The sequence below is a fragment of the Oncorhynchus tshawytscha genome, linkage group LG06 (genome assembly GCF_018296145.1).
Source record: "Oncorhynchus tshawytscha isolate Ot180627B linkage group LG06, Otsh_v2.0, whole genome shotgun sequence".
Taxonomy (NCBI): domain Eukaryota; kingdom Metazoa; phylum Chordata; class Actinopteri; order Salmoniformes; family Salmonidae; genus Oncorhynchus; species Oncorhynchus tshawytscha.
Genome location: NC_056434.1, coordinates 47,738,117 through 47,761,512, shown reverse-complemented (window position 1 = coordinate 47,761,512; position 23,396 = coordinate 47,738,117). Strand labels below are relative to the sequence as shown.

The window sequence follows — 23,396 nt, the reverse complement described above, 5'->3', positions numbered from 1 at the left end:
TACCTGGGCTCAAACCAGGAACACAACGACAACAGCCACCATCGAAGCAGCATTACCCATGCAGAGCAAGAGGAACAACCACTTCAAGCCTCAGAGCGAGTGACGATTGAAACGCTATTAGCGTGCACCACGCTAACTAGCTAGCCATTTCACATCGGTTACACCAGCCTAATCTCGGGAGTTGATAGGCTTGAAGTCATAAACAGCGCAATGCTTGAAGCACAGCAAAGAGCTGCTGGCAAACGCAGTAAAGTGCTGTTTGAATGAATGCTTACAAGCCTGCTGCTGCCTACCATCGCTCAGTCAGACTGCTCTATCAAATCATAGACTTAATTATAGCATAACACACAGAAATACGAGCCTTAGGTCATTAATATGGTCGAATCCGGAAACTATCATCTCGAAAACAAGACGTTTATTCTTTCAGTGTATTTATGTGATAAAGCATGTCTGGTTGGAGGGGTGTATGCTGGGCAAAGAACACTCAGAAATCTCTCCCGATACACATTGCCTGTGAGAATCAGAGATGAACCAGTTGCATAAGACATTCATCAGCATTTCTCTGACTACATTCCTCCATTGTCAAAAAGAAATCTGATTCCAGGAGGACCATGAGCTATTACTAGGTTGTCTTGATTCATCATTTTCATCTTGAACAGAAGTAGAGGGACTTTTGTCAGAGGTTGCTTGTTGTGAGCGCTGAGGGAACTTTATGCACTTGGCCAGATGATTCTGCATCTTTGTTGCATTCTTTCCAGAAAGCATGTAGTCCTTGGCTCAGACAGTGTAGTAGTGTGGGCTCAATAGCATCTCATTAGTGTGCAAGATCTTGAGAATCAGCTGTACATGTGATGGAAGAATGCACTGTGCATGCAGAGGGTTGGGGATAGTTTAACCAAAATATGCCATAAGACCTAGAATTGCCTTGTCTCCCCCCCCCAAAAATGGTGCACTGTTATAAGCTAACTTTTTTGACGAATTTAAGCAAAATTCCCGGGGCTTAACTTAAATTTACCGGTAAGTTTCCGACCCTTTGCAACCCTAGCAGCCAGCAAAAACAGTTAACATGCGATTGCATTTAGAATTGCTGCGCAATGACTGGGCTTCTAAAAGCAGGTTTAACTCGAGCAGCAACGAGATGAGGATCTAGAGCGGAGGTGATATTCCGCTAAAAATAGGCTCTGTATGCTGTGCGTATGTGATAAGATACATGATGACTAATGACACACATGGGTCAATATAATTCCACCAAATTATGTAAATAAACCTTGAGACCGATAAGCATGACGGGGAATGAGGGGGGGGGATGCTTTAAAAAAAATATATACAAAAAACAGCAATTACCAGCCAACGGTAACCTTGACACACACACACACACACACACACACACAGCCAAAAGAAGAAGGACACACACAAACACACAGCAAAGTGAGATTGAGAAAGAGAGGGGGGCTATTTGTGTCCTTCTCCTATTTCATTTGGCAATCAAGGTGGAACGACCCTGTGTGAACACATTCGCGCAACATTAGAGTGAAGCCTGGCGCACATCAAACAGGCCTGTGCTGCGTCATCCAATCAACCGGGAGACAGTTCACCCTGTAGCCCACCAATCACCAGAGAGAGAGAGAGAGTGAGAGCAACTTCCTAAGACCTACCTCCTAAACCTCTCTCTTCTCCAATCCCCATGTGTTATAAGGCGGCAGGTAGACTAGTGGTAGCCTAGTGTTGTGCCAGTAACCGAAAGGTACTACTATGGCTGACCCTGTAAAACAACACACGACTCCAGTGTGCACTGACCCTCTTCAAGACAGACACTTGGTCAACCACACAGTCAGACTCCATTCTCTCCAGAGGCTAACCTGTCTCAGTCTGACAGGGCTTCAAATTCCCCCACCCCTATCAGTGTCAAAATACATTTTAAACACCACATTTAAAATAAAATAAATGAAACAATTACTTTGGCGAAGGGTAAAGTCTACAGATTCTAGTTTTGGAAACAGAAACCTGTATGGAGATAAAATGTAAGACATAAATCCACCGGAGAGGCAGAGTGACGGGTGTATGTATATATAGATAACTGGATGGCTACAGAGGCTGGTCTACCTTGGCTGGTGTTAAGTCTCAGTTTAACCCTCTTCTCTCCGCCACACTAGCAAATTAGCATCCAACCAACCACCTGGCTCTGATGTCCACATAGCAACCAGACCCCCCCGCATGGCGATAGAGTCATTGAGATTTTTGGCTCATGTTACAACCCTGCATCACCACCCCCACACAATCCATGTCTCAAAGCTTATATATATATTTATGTATTTTTTTAAATAAATAAAACTTGCTTGGGGCATCCTGCTATGCATAAACGTTGGCTACATAATGCCTCAAGAATAAGGGTATCATAGCATTTTACTCATACAAGAGATCACACGCAGCGCTGTTGTTGGGAGCATGCGAAAGAATGAACCAAAGTCAGTAGTGGGTGGAATTAATATATGCCTGGTGTGCTGGACCTGTGCCCTTTTGGAATACTTAAGCCTATAAAATGCTTCCTTCCTTACTTACATAAAATAATCCCCGATCTAACAACTGCATAGGTCAAATCAGGGGATCCACCATATAGCTTTATTATTATATATATATATTTTTTTTACATGAATTATGAACAAACATCCCCATGGGAGATTTTGGCACTCCAAAAAAAAGAGCTTCCACTTGTAAAGCTGCAATATGTCACATTTTGGATGCCTGACCAAAACATAGAAATGTGAGTTATAGATCTGCCATTCTCATTGAAAGCATCTAATAAGTGGTAGGTAGAGCTGATCTATATGCACCGTTCTTATGCTTCCAGTGCCTTATACTTTCGGTTTTGTATACCAGCTTCAAACAGCTGAAAATAAAAATAGATTTCACAGCGGCTTAGATGTTACAATGATTCTCCACACAATTACCTCTTGTTTTGTCGCAAACTGAAATTAGACAAAACTATTCGAATTTTAGTCACCAGGAAATGATGGAGCGATTTCTGCACCTTTAACAAACTGTGTTTTATTACCCAGTCTTAGGTTAAGTGGTTGCCCGGACCAACTGCTACTAAACCCTGGTTGTTGACAGTTGATCATTGACAGACACGCTCAGCCACCAGAAGAATGAGAGTGCTCTGCTGTACTGCTGCACTAATCATGTGACTGCGCTCGTTTGGCTAATCTGTTTACGGCCCTTCTATTCTCTAAAATGAAACTGATTCGCGGGGCTCAGCCAGTTTTAGCCACATGCTAATTAGTCGTCGCCACAAAAGCCTCTTAATTAACACTCAAACACCGCAAACACAAAAACACCAATACCAAGCGGCCCACCACACTTTAGTCGGTCAACATTTGAGGTCTGTCTGTGTGGCGATATTAGGGACAGTGGGTGGCTCGGCGTGTCTGGTGTTTTGTACCGTACTGTGGTTGGTAATGCTGAGCAATTAGTGCTTTTTGAGGTCGGTTTGGTTTAGGTTCAATTCCTAAATTATCATTGTTGTCAATGTTTTGTTGTTGATTTTATTACAATGCATTATGTAGGTTGAATGCTGTAACGGAAAATAAAACAATTACTACAAGTCCCATGATGCTCATTACTGCATATCACGTAATCACTTATTCAAATGACTTTAATAAAGTATTTCAGTTGTGTAATACATTTGTTTTATTTGATGACTTATTTCATTCCAAGTCATCATCTCTACAGAGCTGCTACCTATGCTGTCTGACAAAAATCACTATTTTAGTAGTTCTTCAAAGTAAATAAGGCACACTTTTATGACTGCTGAATACCAACTATCAATCACTTAGATCATGTACTTTCAGGTAGAGCTACAGCACCTGGATTCTTTGTGTAAAAGAAACGCAGACTGGACAAGTAGATGCGCAATGGACAAAGGTCATTTTAGTTAATTACCGCGTTTGTATGCTTGGAAACTACAACTCCCTCATTACATCGCACAGTTCAGGCTGGCTCTGATGTATCTCTAGAGAAACTGTGTGGTGCTCATTGAGCTCACAGAAAAAAAGAAAAAAAACTACAACGTAATTCAAATAATTAAAACAGACGTCGGTCAATTAGTTGTTTACAACAAAACAAAATCTTGGTTAAATGGCACAGCACTAGTGGTTGGTTTAAAAGAAGAGGACTTGTCTAACTGTGTGATATCAATGGCTCTAGCCAGCTGGTCTCCAGATGACACTTTTTTTTTTTTTACGGCTCCATTCGTTCTGGCGATTTGAGAGGATTTTGTCAGCCAAATCTTCTCTGGCACACCGTCCATCCCACTTTCACAGAGGATGTCAGCCTCTCCACCCCTCAAGACGTCAAGATGTGGGCCCCTTATCTCTGTCCTCAACTCTTTTTAGTTCCCTTCCCATTTATTTTCCTCTCACTTCAAATGGGCTTTATTGGCATAGGAAACACATGCTTACAGCACCAAAGCAAGTGAAACAGACAAACAAAAGGGGAAACACTTTCTTTCTCTCAGGGTATAGGCCCCCCCTCTCTATCCATCCATCCATCCATCCATCGCTCTCCTCCCTCTTTGAGCAGGCTTATCTCAGGGAGAACAAGTAGGGTCTTTGTGTTTGGGACAGTCATCACGACAGTCAAGAGGGCATTATTTATTTTTTGCAGAGATACGATATCCACAGGGAGGGAGTCGGGAAGAACACTAAAAGCCAGCATGAATGCCAGACAGAAAGAATGAGAAAGAGAGAAACAGAGAGAAAGAGGGAACGAGAGATGGGTGTACATTTGTAAAGTATTCAGACCCCTTGACTTTTTCCAAATTTTGTTATTTTACAGCCAAATTCTACACCAATGCATCATTAAAAAAACAAAGCAAACTGTTTTTATAAATGCATACAAAAATAAAACACTGAAATATGACATTTAAAAATAGTTTTCAGCACCTTTACTCAGTACTTTGTTGAAGCACCTTTGGCAGCCTTGAGTCTTCTTGGGTATGACGCTATAAGCTTGGTGTCCACCTGTATTTGGGGAGTTACTCCCATTCTTCTCTGCAGATCCTCTCAAGTTCTGTCATGTTGGATGGGGAGCATCGCTGCTAGAGGTCGACCGATGATGATTTTTCAACACCGATACCGATTATTGGAGGACCAAAAAAGCCGATACCAATTGATCTGACGATTTTTTAACATTTTATTTGTAATAATGACAATTACAACAATACTGAATGAACACTTATTTTAACTTTTTTATTTATTTTATTTCACCTTTATTTAACCAGGTAGGCAAGTTGAGAACAAGTTCTCATTTACAACTTCATATAATACATGAATAAAAATCAATTTAGCCTCAAATAAATAATGAAACATGTTCAATTTGGTTTAAATAATGCAAAAACAAAGGTGTTGGAGAAGTAAAAGTGTAATATGTGCCATGTAAAAAGGCTAACGTTTAAGTTCCTTGCTCAGAACATATGAAAGTTGGTGGTTCCTTTTAACATGAGACTTCAATATTCCAAGGTAAGAGGTTTTAGGTTGTAGTTAATATAGTATTTATAGGACTCTCTCTCTATACCATTTGTATTTCATATACCTTTGACTATTGGATGTTCTTATAGGCACTTTAGTATTAGTAGTATAGTATTGCCAGTGTAACAATATAGCTTCAGTCCCTCTCCTCGCCCCAACTGGGCTCGAACCAGGAACACATCGACAACAGCCACACTCGAAGCATCGTTATCCATCGCTCCACAAATGCCGCGGCCCTTGCAGAGCAAGTGGAATAACTACTCCAAGTCTCAGTTGAAACATTATTAGCGCACACCCAGCTAACCATTTCACATCGGTTAAACCAGCCATTAGGCCGATCGGCTTGAAGTCATAAACAGCGCTGTGCTTGCGAAGAGCTGCTGGCAAAACGCACAAAAGTGCTGTTTGAATGAATGCTTACGAGCCTGCGGCTGCCTACCATCGCTCAGTCAGACTGCTCTATCAAATCATAGACTTAATTATGACATAACACACAGAAATACGAGCCTTTGGTCATTAATATGGTAGAATCCGGAAACTATCATTTCGAATACAAAACGTTTATTATTTCAGTGAAATACGGAACCGTTCGGTATTTTATCTAACGGGTGGCATCCCTAAGTCTAAATATTCTTGTTACATTGCACAACCTTCAATGTTATGTCATAATTACGTACAATTCTGGCAAATTAGTTCGCAACGAGCCAGGCTGCCCAAACTGTTGCATATACCCTGATTCTGCGTGCAATGAACGCAAGAGAAGTGACACAATTTCACCTGGTTAATATTGCCTGCTAACCTGGATTTCTTTTAGCTAAATATGCAGGTTTAAAATATATATACTTCTGTGTATTGATTTTAAGAAAGGCATTGGTGTTTATGTACAGTCGTCCAACGATTGTGCTTTTTTCGCAAATGCGCTTTTGTTAAATCATCCCCCAGCGTTGCATCAATTATATGCAACGCAGGACACGCTAGATAAACGAGTAATATCATCAACCATGTGTAGTTATAACTAGTGATTATGATTGGTTGATTGTTTTTTATAAGATAAGTTTAATGCTAGCTAACAACTTACCTTGGCTTCTACTGCATTTGCGTAACAGGCAGGCTCCTCGTGGAGTGCAATGAGAGGCAGGTTGTTAAAGCGTTGGGCTAGTTAACTGTAAGGTTGCAAGTTTGTATCCCCCGAGCTGACAAGGTGAAAATCTGTCGTTCTGCCCCTGAACAAGGCAGTTAACCCACCGTTCCTAGGCCGTCATTGAGAATAAGAATGTGTTCTTAACTGACTTGCCAAGTTAAATAAAAGGTATTGAAAAATATATATTTTTAATTATTTTTTATTTTTTTAATTGGTTGTTATGAAAACTTGAAATCGGCCCTAATTAATCGGTCGACCAAACAGGCAGGCTCTAGTCGCTGCAGAGATGTTTTCAGGTCTCTCCATAGATGTTCGAGTCCGGGCCACTAAAGGACATTCAGAGACTTGTCCTGAAGCCACTCCTGAGTTGTCTTGGCTAGGTGCATAGGGTCATTGTCCTGTTGGAAGGTGAACCTTCGCCCCAGTCCGAGGTACTGAGCGCTCTGGAGCAGGTTTTCATCAAGGATCTCTCTGTACTTTGCTTTGTTCATCTTTCCCTCGATCCTGACTAGGATCCCAGTGCCTGCCACTGAAAAACATCCCCACAAGCATGCTGCCACCACCATGCTTCACTGTTGGGATGGTGCCAGGTTTCCCCCCAGACATGATGGTTGGCATTCAGGCCAAATAGGTCAATCTTGGTTTCATCAGACCAGAGAATCTTGTTTCTCATAGTCTGAGTCATTTAGGTGCCTTTTGGCAAACTCCAAGCGGGTTGTCATGTGTCCTTTACTGTGGAGTGGTAAAAGACACACTCTACCATAAAGCCCTTATTGGTGGAGTGCTGTAGAGCTGGGAGAACCTTCCAGAAGGACAACCATCTCCCCAGAGGAACTCTGGAGCCTCCCCGACCGAGGCCCTTCTCCCCCAATTGCTCAGTTTGGCCGGGCGGTCAGCTCTAGGAAGAGTCTTGGTGCTTCCAAACTTCTTCCATTTAAGAATGATGGAGGTCACTGTGTTCATGGGAACCTTCAATGCTGCAGAAATGTTTTGGTACCCTTCCCCAGATCTGTGCCTCGACACAATCCTGTCTCAGAGCTCCACGGGCAAATCCTTCGACGTCATGGCTTGATTTTGCTCTGACATGAGCTGTCAACTATGGGACCTTATACAGACAGGTGTGTGCCTTTCCAAATCATGTCCAATCAATTGAATTTAACACAGGTGGACTCCGATCAAGTTGTAGAAACATCTCAAGGATGATCAATGGAAACAGGATGCACCTGAACTGAATTTCAAGTCTCACAGCAAAGGGTCTGAATACTTATGTAAAAGGTATTTGTTTCTCATTTTTATAAATTAGCAAAAAGTTTTTTTTTAAATCTCTGTCATTATGGGGTATTGTGTGTAGATTGATGAGGATTTTTGTTTGTTTGTTATCCATTTGAGAATAAGGCTGTAACATGTCAAAATGTGCAAAAAGTCAAGGGGTCTGGATACTTTCCGAATGCACTGTATAGATCCAAACCAAGCACAGCCAGTGCCTAGGCGCAAGGAAGAAAAGAAAATGATGCCAGAAAACACTGTTCAAGGCCAGTCAGGTCGATAAGGACAACAAACAAAAAAACGCACTACATCAAAGAAAAACCGCAATATACAGTACAAACCGCAATATACAGTACAAACCGCAATATACAGTACAAACCGCAATATACAGTACAAACCGCAATATACAGTACAAACCGTAATATACAGTACAAACCGCATTTCTCGCCAGTAGAGAACGTGCTGATTTCAAATATCACTTTCCAGAGGCTAAGAAAAGAGATTGGCCTCAATCCCATCTCCAGCCCTGCTCCCAGAACTACTCAACATTAAGAAACCTATTAAAAAGTTTAAGAGGACAAGACAGCTCGAAGTGGAGCAGCGAGCAAAATTCAGTGGTGTGATTCTGACCTAAATACAGCAGAGAGAGGAGGAGGGGGGTAGAGGGGAGAGAGTGTCCCGAATGGTTCTTCTCACATAAATAACTTGCCACTTAGCCCCCCGAGGAGGACGGATAGTCACCTCAATGCCAGGACACACAACCGAGAGGAACGGACACCGTGTCACCTTGTCTGCATCCAACTGAACCACACCATCCATCGCATCTGTACTGTAGAACCTTCTCAATCCAAATAGAGTAACCTCATCCCTACTGTAGAACCTTCTCAATCCAAATAGAGTAACCTCATCCCTACTGTAGAACCTTCTCAATCCAAATAGAGTAACCTCATCCCTACTGTAGAACCTTCTCAATCCAAATAGAGTAACCTCATCCCTACTGTAGAACCTTCTCAATCCAAATAGAGTAACCTCATCCCTACTGTAGAACTTCCAGATTTCGGTCAAAGTGGCCCTTAAAACAACAACAACAAGCCTACACAAATAACATCCTTCGTCCATATCGCTGACAAGTAAACACTGACGTATCACAGTCCGCATATGTATTGAGCAAGTCCATATAGATTTCTACAGCTTGCATCATCTGTAACAACGGTTCAATTCCCAATTGCATTTTCTCACAAGGGTACTGAAAACTTAGGTGTGTGTGTGGTCCAGACTCACCCTCAGGGCTTCTATGACCAGGTCCCGGGCCTCCAGCTCTCCCTCCATGATGCTGAGCAGGGTCAGGAGCTCCGGCTTGCTCAGATTATCCATGTTAAACTCACATTTCTGCAAAAACGCACACACACAGAAAGATAAGTATTATTCGCAACATAGGAAACATTTTAATATAACTAAAACACGTTTTTGTCTCCTGAAATAATTTGACACCATGTTCTATAGGACATGTTTCTATTAATCCTTGGGAAATCCCACATTTTGGGGCAAAGGACATGCATAGAACTTCAGAGCACCAACTTACTGCAAAACAGTTGGGTTTGCAAGTCGCACGATGACAAACAGAACTCATTCCTCAAGATAGTTTCGTAACGTTAACGAAACCTAAATGTCTGACCGAACCTTGAGGCTATTAAAAAAGGTCCAATTACATTTAGCCACATCATTAAACGCTGATTTTGCCAGACGGACCCCGCAGGGTCGAACGGACAGGGAGAAAGAATGAGGATGAGGGTAATTGTGAGTGACGGGACCACTTTCTACTGCTGCTTCAATCGATTAAAAGGCTTTTCCATCCTCTCTGACTGTTGCCCTTAGAAAAGGGAAATAAAACACCCTTAAAAAAAGAAAAATGTAAAAAAAAAATGTCAAATGTACGTCGTTCCTGGGTTTATCCGAATGGCAGCTAGTGGGGTGAGGAGCGAGGACATTGGAGCGGCGGCTGGTTCGTCTACATTCCACGACAGAGACAGCAGTGTAAAACTGACTGACAGACTGAAGACCCGTTGTCCTGATTGAATAAGAAGAACTTGTCTAGTCATCCTCAGCTTTTGAAGATATGGGGAATTTAACTGAACTACATTCACAAGTGTACAATGAAAATGAGAGAACCTCACCGGCAGAGATACACTGAGGTAAGATTGGATGGGAGAAAGTAACTTGGCAAGAACATCTGCAGAGAAACCCCTCTTCTAGAAACACATCCAATTCCATTTTTCTATTTAATTTATATCCCAGAGGAGCTTTCCTTTTTGCACGGCTATTTGTTCAATAAAACATCATAAACCAAAGATAATCTGGGAGGGAGGAAGAGACGACCTCCTTGCCTCAAGTCACAAGTGTTCTAGTCGATCTGCGCATAGGCACATTCATTGGTACCTGTTCACGACATTCGATCACCCTGCCATAGGTGCGTGATTTACTATCATGCGTTTCAATCCCTGCCAAGATTTCTCCATTTTTTTCATCTTTGACCCAGCAGCCTCCTTCAAAGCCCTCTCTTAAATCACGGACAAAATATGGAATCAGCAGGTCTGATCTTTTAGCAGACTGTTGTAGTACAAAGTGTCCCTAAATACTGGGCATTCAAATACTATGTCTTGATGACAAGACACTCATAGGGCTTGAGATATCGGTACGTCAACTTTTGCGTAAATCATAGGCCAACAATGAGACAGGTTTTAGCCTAATACATATTTGTCAAATAACTAGTAGTGCAAGTAAGCGAACCAGGATACAGTGTGATTTAAGCCCTTAGAAAGTACGGCATTCTATTTAATTCTGAACAGCACCAATCAAGACAGCAGGGGGTTAAAAGGAAAGAATCCAGCAATCGATTTGAAAGCTTGAAAAAAAAAAAAAGCTAATCAATTTCCAACCAACCCCACACAGCATTCTCCCTCACTGTGCTGCCAGTGAGCCATTTGGAGAATCGGATTTGGGAGTCTCGGGAAGGCTTGCACGACACTATCCAAACCAAAGCATATCATGTGGGCCCCCCAGTCTTCGTCAATGTGCTCGGGTGGCATTTCACCCTCCTGCATTTCTGCACAGTGAGCAGGTGAAGGAAGCTAATGCTAATTTGTTCCATGAGGCGTGCGTTTCAAAATAGCTGTTCTGTGTGGGTGAGTGTGTATTTGCACTATGTGGAGGGAAGGAAGAGCCAACTACTATGGGCTCTGTCCTATAGCCTAATAGGTTGGATTAGTGGTGACATTCAAATAAATTAGACATCCCTCTACAACGGAACAAGTAGTAAAAAATGTGTGCGTAATAACTAATGCTATAGGGCGAATTGGGGGAGGTGACGAGTGTGGCCCCACCCCAGCACCATTTTTCACCCTCTGACCCCTCTCTAAACCAAGTGAGCCGGTCCTCAAGGACCCTTCACAAGAGAAACTCCTCCCCCGAGAGCAAACAAAAGGAGGGTCTTGCAGGGGTATGCAAAGAGCTTTATTTAACTGGGAGCATAGAAACAGAAGCCCCCCTAAAGAGAGGCTAGCTGGCCTGGCTTGTCCTGGCATGTTTGGAAAGACGGTTCGCGAGAGAGACAGGCAGAGATGTATGGCCGAGTCAGAGGGGACGGTTGGTTGCTGTGCTGCGGTGCCGTCGTCGAGGTACCAGTTCAGCAGAATGGGCCGTTAAAGCAAGGAAGGAGCGTAGTGTGCACTGAACGCGCTCAGGAGAGCAGGGCTGGCTTGGCTAACACAGTACTCTGAGCTATACCAGCTGAGTCACTGAAATGAAGACCAATTTAGACATGTCTCTGGTGTACATAAACCCCCCGCTTCTCTCACTGCTCTCCTTCCGTCCATCTCTCATGCTTTCTTTCTGCTCTCACTCTGCCCCCTTTCCATCGCTATTTTACTTTGCCTTGATATTCTTGCCTTTTCCTCCCACCCACATGTCTTATTTTCCTCCCATTTCAACAGCCTTGGGATCTTCCAGTCAAGAACAGTCCATATTCTCAATAGCCTTTCAACCTCAAACCCAGAACAGTTCTTTATATTTCCCGTGTCCTATAGGACTGCTCAATTACATATAAAAATGAGTGTAGTATATGATGTAGTTGAGGATAAAGTCAAGTGGCAAATGGGAGATGGCTTTCTTTTGACCAGTCAGTAAATTCATGCAGAATAGGTAGTGGGCAATGGTCTGACTGAACAGAGCACATGGAACCATCCAAGCATACCACAACCAGGGAAAGGTTGCATGGCCCCCTCCGGCGGGGAAAGAGATTGATTCATTTGCACAGAGGGGTAGCAAGCCGGTGCCCTGGCACACATGTTGCAACCTGTCTGCGAGATGAGGGACCAATGTGAGAAGTCCCGGATTTTTAAAACAATTGCAGCTCAGTCCGATTAGTGGAGAGTTTGCAGGCAAACAAAACCACTTTCACTGAGAGTCAACATTTCTAATATTGTTCTAAGGGTCACAGGTCAAATCTAAAAGCATTAGTAGGCCTATACAGAATAGGAAACATTATTCTTGACTGCAAATAGGCCATGCTTTGTGGTCAGACAAGAGCTGCTTAAAATGTAAGATTGTAAGAGGTTTGAGATACTCATAGAATATTTAGTGTCTTTCTCTCTTTAACCGTAGAGGCAGGTTTGTTCAAACACAACTAGGCTACATCTGATAACAACATATTCACGTCAAAAGCCTCACTGACACACAGCAATCAACATAATTTGTTTCAATTTGGAGCGTTGACTGAGTGAAAAAGGGCACGATTATGCATCGAACAGCCATGTCAAAAGCAAGCTCGTTATCTATTCAGACGACTAGCCTACATACATCCCGGTCTGTGAGAGCGAAAACCTATAGCCCAAATTGAGTTTCAACTGTAAGTACAGATTGAAACCCCCTTTGCAACCATCGCAAATCAGTGCTTTATAGCCCAACTACGTTTCCCCATATGGGCCGTACCAACATTTGAGCTATTAACCTATTTGTGATATATAAACCCAATTCCTTTGCCTTTCTATACGATTTTAATTCCAATAAAAGCCTTTGATCATATGTATAGTCGGCGTCTACACAAATCAGAGAACCCTTGTTTTGCTGTTCTCTACATTGCCAAACATATTGCTGTTGCTTCAAGATGAACACTCAGGTTCGTAGAGAAATGCGCCGTCTTTCCTAATTCCTTACTCCCTTTCCTTTATTCCAAAACGGGGGGGGGGGATACCAACGATGTAAACATATAGACCTGGATATAATATAAAACAAAAGGTCTCACCGCTTCGACACTTCCAAGCACTGTGGTTGCCAGTGTTTGTACCGGAGGAGGCTGCTCCCCGCTCGCTCCCTCCGACGCCATCTTCCTACTGTAGCGGTCTGCTGGAGTGAGGGCACCACACAGAACATAAAACAACGCATTCGGTACCGCTTTAACTATTACGCTGCTGAATGCAAATCTCACACACGACTCTAGCCTCAAATTTCTATAACACGAGAGAGAGAAATGTGCCTCCGCGTACGAGACAGTCTGGCCTAGACCGGACCGTGGCGTTTTTCGGGCACGCAGGTTGGTGGAGGGGGGAATTGGTCCGTAGGCGTGGACCCGAGGCGTATTCCAGATGCGAATCGTGCGTTCGCAACTTGAAATGAGGTGTGCTGCGCGGTCGTTAAAGAGTGATTGAAAGGGGAGCGAAGTAGGAGTGTAGCCAAGGCTGTGTCCTATTTTTGAATAGGAACCCCACCGCGTCTACTGCCTAAATCGCCTATTTACCCTTTCCATGACTGTGGATTTGTGAATCACATAGTCATAAACCTGAGGATTTATTGTTGTTGCATGCCAACAGCCAAAGCCGAGAGGCCTATTCGGATTACACACAATAGCATAGGCCCCCTAGTGCATTATAAAATATCCAGCAAATGGATACCCACTATTATTTTACAGGTTACATTTTCCTGCCCGTCAGACATTATAGCCTATAATGTGTTTAATTATTAAAGATAGGCCTATCGACGTGTCATTGTAAACGAGATGTCTAGCCGATGGATTGCTACATGCATGGATAGGTCATGTATCAAAGAGATATCTGTCACCATGTCAACAATGGCTCTCCAGTCCACAGATTATCATCACGGATATGAATATAAATATTACTGGGGCGTCCAGATGTGCCATTAAAGGATTCGAGGGTGATCCTTAGCCTCCTTGTTGTCCTACAGAACCAGGTCACTGATACACTATTTGGGTCAAATACAGGATATTGCCAGCACATTTTCATGGCCTATGATAACGACTGACATTCGCTTGTGTTTACCCTTGTTTTAAATAGCCGGTGCCATTGCTGCTTTGAAATGACCTGCACAGTAGAATACCTTGGTGACATCACACCGCACAGTGTCCCATTTCTTTGTTCAACACTCTCTCGCCTACATCTGTCATAGTATAAAAGTATGTATAGTAAAGTACTGTGTTGTCTCAATTACCACATTTATCCTGGGCCCAATCAAAGTGGACAGCTGCCAGTCCTTCTGTGCTCTGTTAAAGGGGACTTCCAGTTCCGCCCAAAATGATTGATTTGCGATGTGGCCCTGCAGGCCCTTGGGTCTCAGACAGACATAGCCTATACTCTATGATTGTTCTGTCAAATCCCCAAACTCATGTCTGAATCTGCTGCAGATTGCTGGATGTTGCTGAAGATGTTATGCGGAGATAATCTCTTCCATCCCCTCTCTCCATCATGGTGCTGAAGGGAAATGTGTCATTAGTTGGAGATTATGGGGACTGTTTGGATGAGGGGGGCCCCCACTGGCAGTCAACAAAACTTCCACTCGCATGACTTAGCTGTCAAGTTCCAAAATTGATTTCAGGAAAATAATGACTGTAAACGTACTTATTACATGACTTTATAAGCTACATCCTCATTAGAATGCAACAATGGTTTTGAGTACTTTTAGCCCAAAATAAACCGCCCTCAGTTACAACCTTTTACCTCCTCGCTCCCATGAGTTCAACCTCAGGCCCTCTTTATGTTTAATTGTGAGACAGAGGAAAACCAAAGTTGGAGTTTGGTTTGAACTCTTGGTCTCGTTTGTTACTGACAGTTACCCTCTGTGTGTAACTGACTGTGTGTACTGTGGACCACCAGCGGTGCTGTTAGCTACAAAGACACTGCTATTTTTAAACTGCAGAAGGGAGCTACTGTTACTGCTCAACCGGCCTAATTGAACGCTGACTCTGGGCCAAATCTGGCTAATCATGTTTATGCTAATTGGGCAACCAGCGTTCCCAGGGCATCACAGCAGAAACTATTGATATTGGACAGGCTGGGGCTGGATAGTGGGGGGTTTTGGAACGGTAGACCTGATCTGCGTCCCAAATGGCACCCCATTCACTTTACAGTGCACTACTTTTGATCAAAACCCTATGGGTACCCTATGTGCCCTAGTCAAAAGTAGTACACTATTAAGGGCATAGGGTAGACCTGCCCTACCTCCCGTTCAGCAAGCTGTGATCAAATTAAATTAGGGCCAGCATACATCTGTGTGTTGCAGCAGAAGCATCTAATGAAACCTCGTTTCACATTATGCTCACACAACAATGCTCATGCAATGTACTGCAGAACAATTAGCCTTAAGCTGAGGTGAACCACAGCACAGCGGCTTAGCAATTAACTCGAGCTTTTAACAATGTAGAATAAGGCATTATGGGATGCTTAAAAAAAATTATGTAGAACAATATTATGATGGGGATAAATGCATCTTAGGAAATGTGTTGTAGTTACGCTATGCAATAAACCAAAACTGGCCCTTAGGCCCCACAGGTTTTAAGCCTTGTGTAACTGATATCCTACCTAAAAGAAGCGATACAAAGAAGTCCTCCTGCGTGCATGCATATTGACCCAAGGTATATTGACCCTAAGGTAAGTATTCAAGGAGGGTAAGTCTGATCCTAGATCTGTTTCTAACACACAGTATATGGAGTGTCTTCCCCTGGGGGATGTGAGGACACTCAGGACAGCCCACAGAGGAAGTAACCATCAGAGAGAGAGAGAGAGAGAGAGAGGGGCCTCTCAGAACTGGATCCCCGGCATTCTTTGTGTCTAGGATTGACAGACAGGTCCTCTGAATTGGATATTGGATTGGAACGCCATGCTGAATGTTTAAAAAAAACAGTCATATATTTAAAGTTAAAGCAGACCAAAACAACTAGTACTGAGCACTTACAACTTGTCAGAAGTGACAGATTGTGCTCTTGGGGGTTGACAGTTAGGTGTATTTTATGCAGCTACATTATCCCATGCCAAGTGTCATAAAAGAGTTATCATGATCCGTCACATGTACTGTAAATGCAAACCAAGTCTACCATTACCAAACAGGTAGTGCATGTTTAAAAGGTCATCAAACGATGCGTTTACTGTGTCGTCTATAACAAACATGCAACATTGGCAGATTGTGCTTCACAGGTGGGATGACAGCCATGTCCGGTGTTGAAGTCATCAAGTTTCTGTCTGACTTCATCTTTGTGGCATCCATCTGAACTGAAGTCAGGGGCTGTTTGGAACAAGGATGTCTTTCTCTCTGACGCTTGGTGCCAGTATCAGGGTCACGACCCTAGGCTAGGACTCGCTCTAAAAGCCTGGGTAGGTGGTTGGAAGGCGCGGGGGTGGGTGGGGTGGGGGGTATAGTGCAGACTTAGCGTTTTCGACACCTCCTTCCATATGGAGATGGGGCCTCTACTCTTAGTCTGTCTATCTCTCCTAGTCTCCTCTCTCCTAGTCTCCTCTCCCTGACTGCCTTAGTGCCTTGCGTATTTCTATCATTTCTACCTGCTTCACAAGTTTGCTCTCGGTCTCTCTGACAAATTCTCCTCCTTTCCTGCTTTGTGGTTTGTTGTATAATTTCATACCAGTTAAATTGCTATGATAACGCAACATATGAGGCAGGTGGAAATGACAGATATAATGATTTGTTAACTTTAAAAAAATATTAAAAAACATGGAAATACGGTGGCAAACAAACTTCACACTAGCACCTTTGAAAGCCCCAACCCTAACCACAATGACCAGTATTAGCTGCTTTCCACTCCCTGTGGTTTGTCAACACTTGACAGACAGTAAAGTGTTGAGTCACTCTGCAGTAGTGTTTTACTGTGTGGCTGTAGCACCTGCTCCTCAAACAGAGGATGTTGGTCCAACGTTTTAGGGAGCGAGAGGGCATGAGATTGGGAAGAAAGGGGCAGAGAGAGAAGAAAGGACAACAGCAACTTTTGTTCAGCGTGCTCAGAGAGCGCGAGGTCTGCTTCAGGCTTTGGCAGCCACTCAGGAAAATCAGGAAGAGTTGTGGCCCAGTTCTGTCCTCCATCCCCTCCTCTTCTCCTCCCCACATCCTCTCTTCCTTCCCTCTCTCTCTGTTGAGTCACTATCCGGACCCTCTGTGTCTCCCCATTTGAAGCTCTCGCCAGGACGTGAGATTCATCCGGGACAAAGTCATTTTTTTCCGGGCCGCCTGGTCTGTCTGCGGAACGACCCAACGCACGAGCACACTGGAACTAGTGATAGCTGCTCTGCTGCCCAGTGCCCACCCTGCTCTCCCTCCACCCTCGTCACCAACAGGAAGCCATTGTGCTCGCTGTGTGTATCGACAATGAGCGAGTCACTATGAGCCAAGTCCCTCAAAGTGCTGGGGGGGGGGGCATGTAGCATAGCGTAGCATTACAGAGGCCCCTCTATCTCTCTCTGTCTCTCTCCCTCTGATGGTTACTTTGCTTAGTTGATTGTTGCATTGGTGTCAGTCATGAGAGAGATCATCCCCCTCCCATCTTTCCGTCCCCGAGAGGAAGACAAGGAAACTGCTAATGGAGTTAGAGTAAAACAAAAAAAGAGCATAAGGTTTGTACCATATACCTACCTCACATTTGCCGTAAAGTCAAAATTGGCCTATTTAACCCAATTTCCTCCCTGGGATCAATAAAGTTTATTCAAATATGAGACTTCACTGTAAATGATATCATGCTCAAGACAGGCTTGACGCAAATGAGTGTGTGCTAAACGTTATGTTTTATTTTCATTTAATTTATTGCATTTGATTACAGTACACCTATGTTGCAATTATATCTGGGAAAAAATGAATGATTGTAGAGGATGTCTTCATTGATCACACCTTTGATTGCACATTGGATAGATATTATGGAAATTATAGATTTTCTGTCAAATTTGTTGGGTAATGTAGGTGTGTTGTCAAATGTGAAAACTGTGTAATCTACTGTAATTTACAGGACTGTAGCATTTAACTTTTAGCACTTCTAAGGGCAATTTGAAACCTGTATCCTGCATTGCTTGCATTGGAACTGGTAGTTAAAACAACAAAATTGAAAAGAGATAATTATGTTGTGATTTGGTGATTAAACCAATGTTCTTATTATATTTCACAATCAACTTTCATTTTGATTCAATGGTTGTGTGGTAAGAGACGTTTACAATCCAAATTAATGCACGATGACAGGTTTTGAATGAAAGACTGGCTGCGTAACAAGTGTCACCAGTCTGGGGTTTTGTACTAAGAGTTGTGAAAATGTACCACATTGTTTCAAAGCAACAACAAAAAAACTGCGACACAGATACTATCATAGATTTAAGGCCCTGTGTGTGACTTGACCAGGAACACCTCTGGGCCCTACTTCATATTTATAGCCATAGTTAGGACCTGGAATTTCTCCTGGTCAGATCATGAGGAAGAACTCAGGGCCCTAATCGTGCATGCACGAACAGACAAACTCGTTCAGGAGTTGTCCCGCAAGTAGTATTGTGTGGATCAATGAGTCTCAATACATTACGTGTAACACAAAGCTCATCAGATTTGACTTTGACTCGATTTAGCATTTCCGACCAAACCTTTTGAACTAGAATGCGTCTTCTTATTTTGTTGTTGTCAAGTAGATCAGGTCACAATGGAAGAATTGTGTTTGTGAAGAATGTCTGTTGGGATCCAAGCCAGAATGCAGACAGCCATCAAACTTATAATTGTAATTATGTTAGGGTAATAGCCTACACTTTCACAGCAAGTGATAGCCTCTATTTGGCTTTGACAGGTAATGAAGATATACTGATCCATCTAGTCAGCTCTTTATCACAACCAAACACTTACTGTTGGTGTTTGATTGAAGTGCAAACACTTAAGGGCTCACATTAAGTCATGCAGGTTAGATTCTGTGCCATGCAAACACTTAGAGCTTGCAAGAAAGGCATTTCACTGTACTTGTGCATATATTAAAAGGTGAAACTGAAACACTTCAACAGTTTGAGCTTTTAAAATCAGGTATGGTGATGTCCTGTTGAATATATCTGGGTAGACAGTGTCTATAATGTTGATGCACTGAAATATATTCTGGATTCAGACCCATTTCAATGTGGGAGTTCGGGAGTCTGATGATAGAGGTGAAACACCACATTGTGCCGTCACAGCAGCAATATTTGTGACCTGTTGCCACAAGAAAAGGTCAACCGGTGAAGAACAAACACCATTGTATACTTTTATACTTGAACCATTTGTACATTGTTACAACACTGTATATATGCATAATATGACATTTGTAAATACTCTATTCTTTTGGAACTTCTGTGAGTGTAATGTTTACTGTTCATTTTTATTGTTTATTTCACTTTTGTATATTATCTACCTCAGTTGCTTTGGCAATGTTAACATACGTTTCCCATGCCAATAAAGCCCCTTGAATTGAATTGAATCGATAGTGGTATACTCATAAATGGAATCACTGTCAAAGCTCTGTGGTAATTTATTGCCCCCTTGTGGTCGGTATTGGGACTGACAGCAGTTCGAACCTCGGTAGCCTAGCGGCATGGCAGTGTTAAAAATGTTGGTTGGCACAGACATTTGTCAGACCTGGGTTCATACTATTTGAAATGTTTCAAATACTTTGAGCTGTTGCTCTAATCTCCCAACAGTACCAAGTGGGCAGGTGTTACAGTTTTGAAACTATTATTATTATTGGTTCCATTGAAATGATTTCAAAACCTATTTGAATCCACCAGTGGTATCCACACTGCAAAAAACATTAAGACTTTTAAAATAATTAAACAAAAATACAATAAATGTTTAGATGTCGGCTTATTGAACCAACGCATGAGAGAGTGCAGAAACACAAGATGTGTGTTTAACACTGGGGCAGCCTGTTGAGATGGGCAGAGGCGTCATGCCCATAGCGGGCACAGGGGCACTTGCCCCCTATGAATTGTCCTGTTTATAATTCTTATTTATTATTATTATTATTAAAAAATAATATATACTTTTTTGTATTTTTCTGTTTCTCTGTAGTACCACTAGCCACATAGCAATTTTATGAAGTTGGCTTTAGCTAACCCAGATAGGTTCCCAATCTCCCAGCCTCATAACTAGCTACCAAGAAACGATTTCAGGCTATCAATCAAGTTAGAGTAGCTAGCTTGTCTAGCTATCTTAGCTGGCAAGGTTGGTAGACATTAGAAAAGCAAGCAATAAGTAAATGTACTGAATAAGACTCACATTCCTTTCAATATTTGACCCATATTTTAGCAGAGAAGCATATTTCCTTTCTTTAAAAAAATGTAACTACCAGGACACAATGTTGACGTGGTTGTCATGGTCGCTACTACACATCCGAACAGGGCCAGAGACACGGTCTGGGCATTGCCAGAACGACCAACCTAGGAGTAGCACCTGCCATGATTGGGTTGGTTGGACAGTTAGTGATAACAGTGCAATTGGTTTTACATGTATCTGTCACACCCATGCACACACACACACACACACACACACACAATAAAAAACACACCACACTCACACACATACATGCACTCACACACATACATGCACTCACACACACTGTTATATGTAAATATGTCATGCCATGTTACACAGTTTCATGTCTCACTGAATTGTCCTAAACTCAGCCTGGTTGTGTACGTCAAAAAGGTCCTCCTATAATTATAGGCCCTACGATTCTATATTTAATTCTATGGTGTACGTACCTGTTGAGGGACATACAGGTAGTGTCTGTGGTTGGTGCGCTTGACAAAGTTGATCCAGGAGAAGCTGGCCGAAGGATTGCAGACCATGCTCAATGACCGGCAGGTCCCGGAGGCTGGCAGCACACATATGGGACAAACAAAAATGTCCGAGGTAGTGTTTTGACTTAAATCAAATTGAAAATCTATGGAAAGACCTGAAAATGGTTGTTATAGCAATGATCGACGACCAATTTGACAGGGCTTGAAGAATTTCGAAACGAATAATGGGCAAATATTGCACAATCCAGGTGTGGAAAGCTCTTAGAGACTTACCCAGAAAGACTCACAGATGTAATCACTGCCAAAGGTGCTTCTCCAAAGTATTGACTCAGGGCTGTGAATACTTACATAAATGAGATATTACCATATTTCATTTTTTAAAACTTTTGTATATATATACACTACCGTTCAAAGGTTTGGGGTCACGTAGAAATGTCCTTGTTTTTGAAAGAAAAACACGTTTTTTTGTCCATTAAAATAACATCAACTTGATCAAAAATACAGCGTAGACATTGTTAATGTTGTAAAAGACTATTAGCTGGAAACGGCAGATTTGTTATGGAGTATCTACACAGGAGTAAAAAGGCCCATTATCAGCAACCATGACATGACTCCTGTGTTCCAATGGCACGTTGTGTTAGCTAATCCAGGTTTATAAAAAGGCTAGTTGATCATTAAAAACTGTTGTTATGATTAAAGAAGCAATAAACTGGCCTTCTTTAAACTAGTTGAGTATCTGGAGCATCAGCATTTGTGGGTTCGATTACAGCCTTAAACAAAGCACTTTCTTCTGAAACTTGTCAGTCTATTCTTGTTCTGAGAAATGAAGGCTAGTATTGTGTGGATCAATGAGTCTCAATACATAATTTGCAAATAAATTCATTAAAAATCCTACAATGTGATTTTCTGGATTTTTTTCTCATTTTGTCTGTCATAGTTGAAGTGTACCTATGATGACAATTACAGGCCTCTCTCATCTTTTTAAGTGGGAGAACGTGCACAATTGGTGGCTGACTAAATACTTTTTTGCCCCACTGTAGGTTGGAGTCATTAAAACTCATTTTTCAACCACTCTACAAATTTCTTTTGGCAAGTCGGTTAGGACATCTACTTTGTGCATAACACAAGTAATTTTCCCAACAATTGTTTACAGACAAATCATTTAACTTATAATTCACTGTATCACAATTCCAGTGGATCAGAAGTTTACATTCACTAAGTTGACTATGCCTTTAAACAGCATGGAAAATTCCAGAAAATTATGTCATGGCTTTAGAAGTTTCTGATAGGTAAATTGACATCATTTGAGTCAATTGGAGGTGTACCTGTGGATGTATTTCAAGGCCTACCTTCGAACAGTGCCTCTTTGCTTGACATCATGGGAAAATCAAAAGAAATTAGCCAAGACCTCAGAAAATAAATTGTAGACCTTCACAAGTCTGGTACATCCTCGGGAGCAATTTCCAAACACCTGAAGGTACCACGTTCATCTGTACAAACAATAGTACGCAAGTATAAATACCATGGGACCACACAGCCGTCATACCTCTCAGGAAGAAGACGCGTTCTGTCTCCTAGAGATGAACATACTTTGGTGCGAAAAGTGCAAATCAATCCCAGAACAACAGCAAAGGACCTTGTGAAGATGCTGGAGGAAACAGGTACAAAAGTATCTATCACCACTGCTCCAAAACCACCATAAAAAAGCCAGACTACGGTTTGCAACTGCACATGGGGACAAAGATCGTACTTTTTGGAGAAATGTCCTCTGGTCTGATGAAACAAAAATACAACTGTTTGGCCATAATGACCATCATTATGTTTGTAGGAAAAAAGGGGAGGCTTACAAGCCAAAGAACTCCATCCCAACCATGAAGCATGGGGGTGGCAGCATCATGTTGTGGGGGTGCTTTGCTGCAGGAGGGACTGGTGCACTTCACAAAATAGATGGCATCATGTGGAAGTAAAATTATGTGGATATATTGAAGCAACATCTCAGACATCAGTCAGGAAGTTAAAGCTTGGTCACAAATGGGTCTTCCAAATGGACAATGACCCCAAGCATACTTCTCAAGTTGTTGCAAAATGGCTTAAGGACAACAAAGCCCTGACCTCAATTCCATAGAAATTTTGTGGGCAGAACTGAAAAAGCGTGTGCGAGCAAGGAGGCCAACAAACCTGACTCAGTTACACCAGCTCTGTCAGGAGGAGTGGGCCAAAATACACCCAACTAATTGTGGGAAGCTTGTGGAAGGCTACCTGAAACATTTGACCCAGGTTAAACAATTTAAAGGCAATGCTACCAAATACCAATTGAGTGTATGTAAACTTCTAACCCACTGAGAATGTGATGAAAGAAATTAAAGCTGAAATAAACACTCTCTA

The 23,396-nt window shown here is 42.3% G+C and overlaps 1 protein-coding gene across 2 annotated transcripts in view; it reads right to left on the bottom strand.

The window, feature by feature from the left end:
- cttnbp2 (cortactin binding protein 2) overlaps positions 1–13,733 on the bottom strand; it is a 67,425-nt gene extending 53,692 nt beyond the window's left edge. The window contains exons 1-2 of one of the 2 annotated variants that reach the window (XM_024424083.2): positions 13,232–13,733; positions 9,214–9,321 (exon numbers count right to left, since the gene is read on the bottom strand). In XM_024424083.2, coding sequence (XP_024279851.1) covers positions 9,214–9,321; positions 13,232–13,312 — 189 coding nt within the window. In that variant the 5' untranslated portion in view covers positions 13,313–13,733. The remainder of the gene's footprint in view (positions 1–9,213; positions 9,322–13,231) is intronic. The other variant, XM_024424082.2, reaches the window with a different exon arrangement.
- Between the last annotated feature and the right edge of the window lie 9,663 nt (positions 13,734–23,396).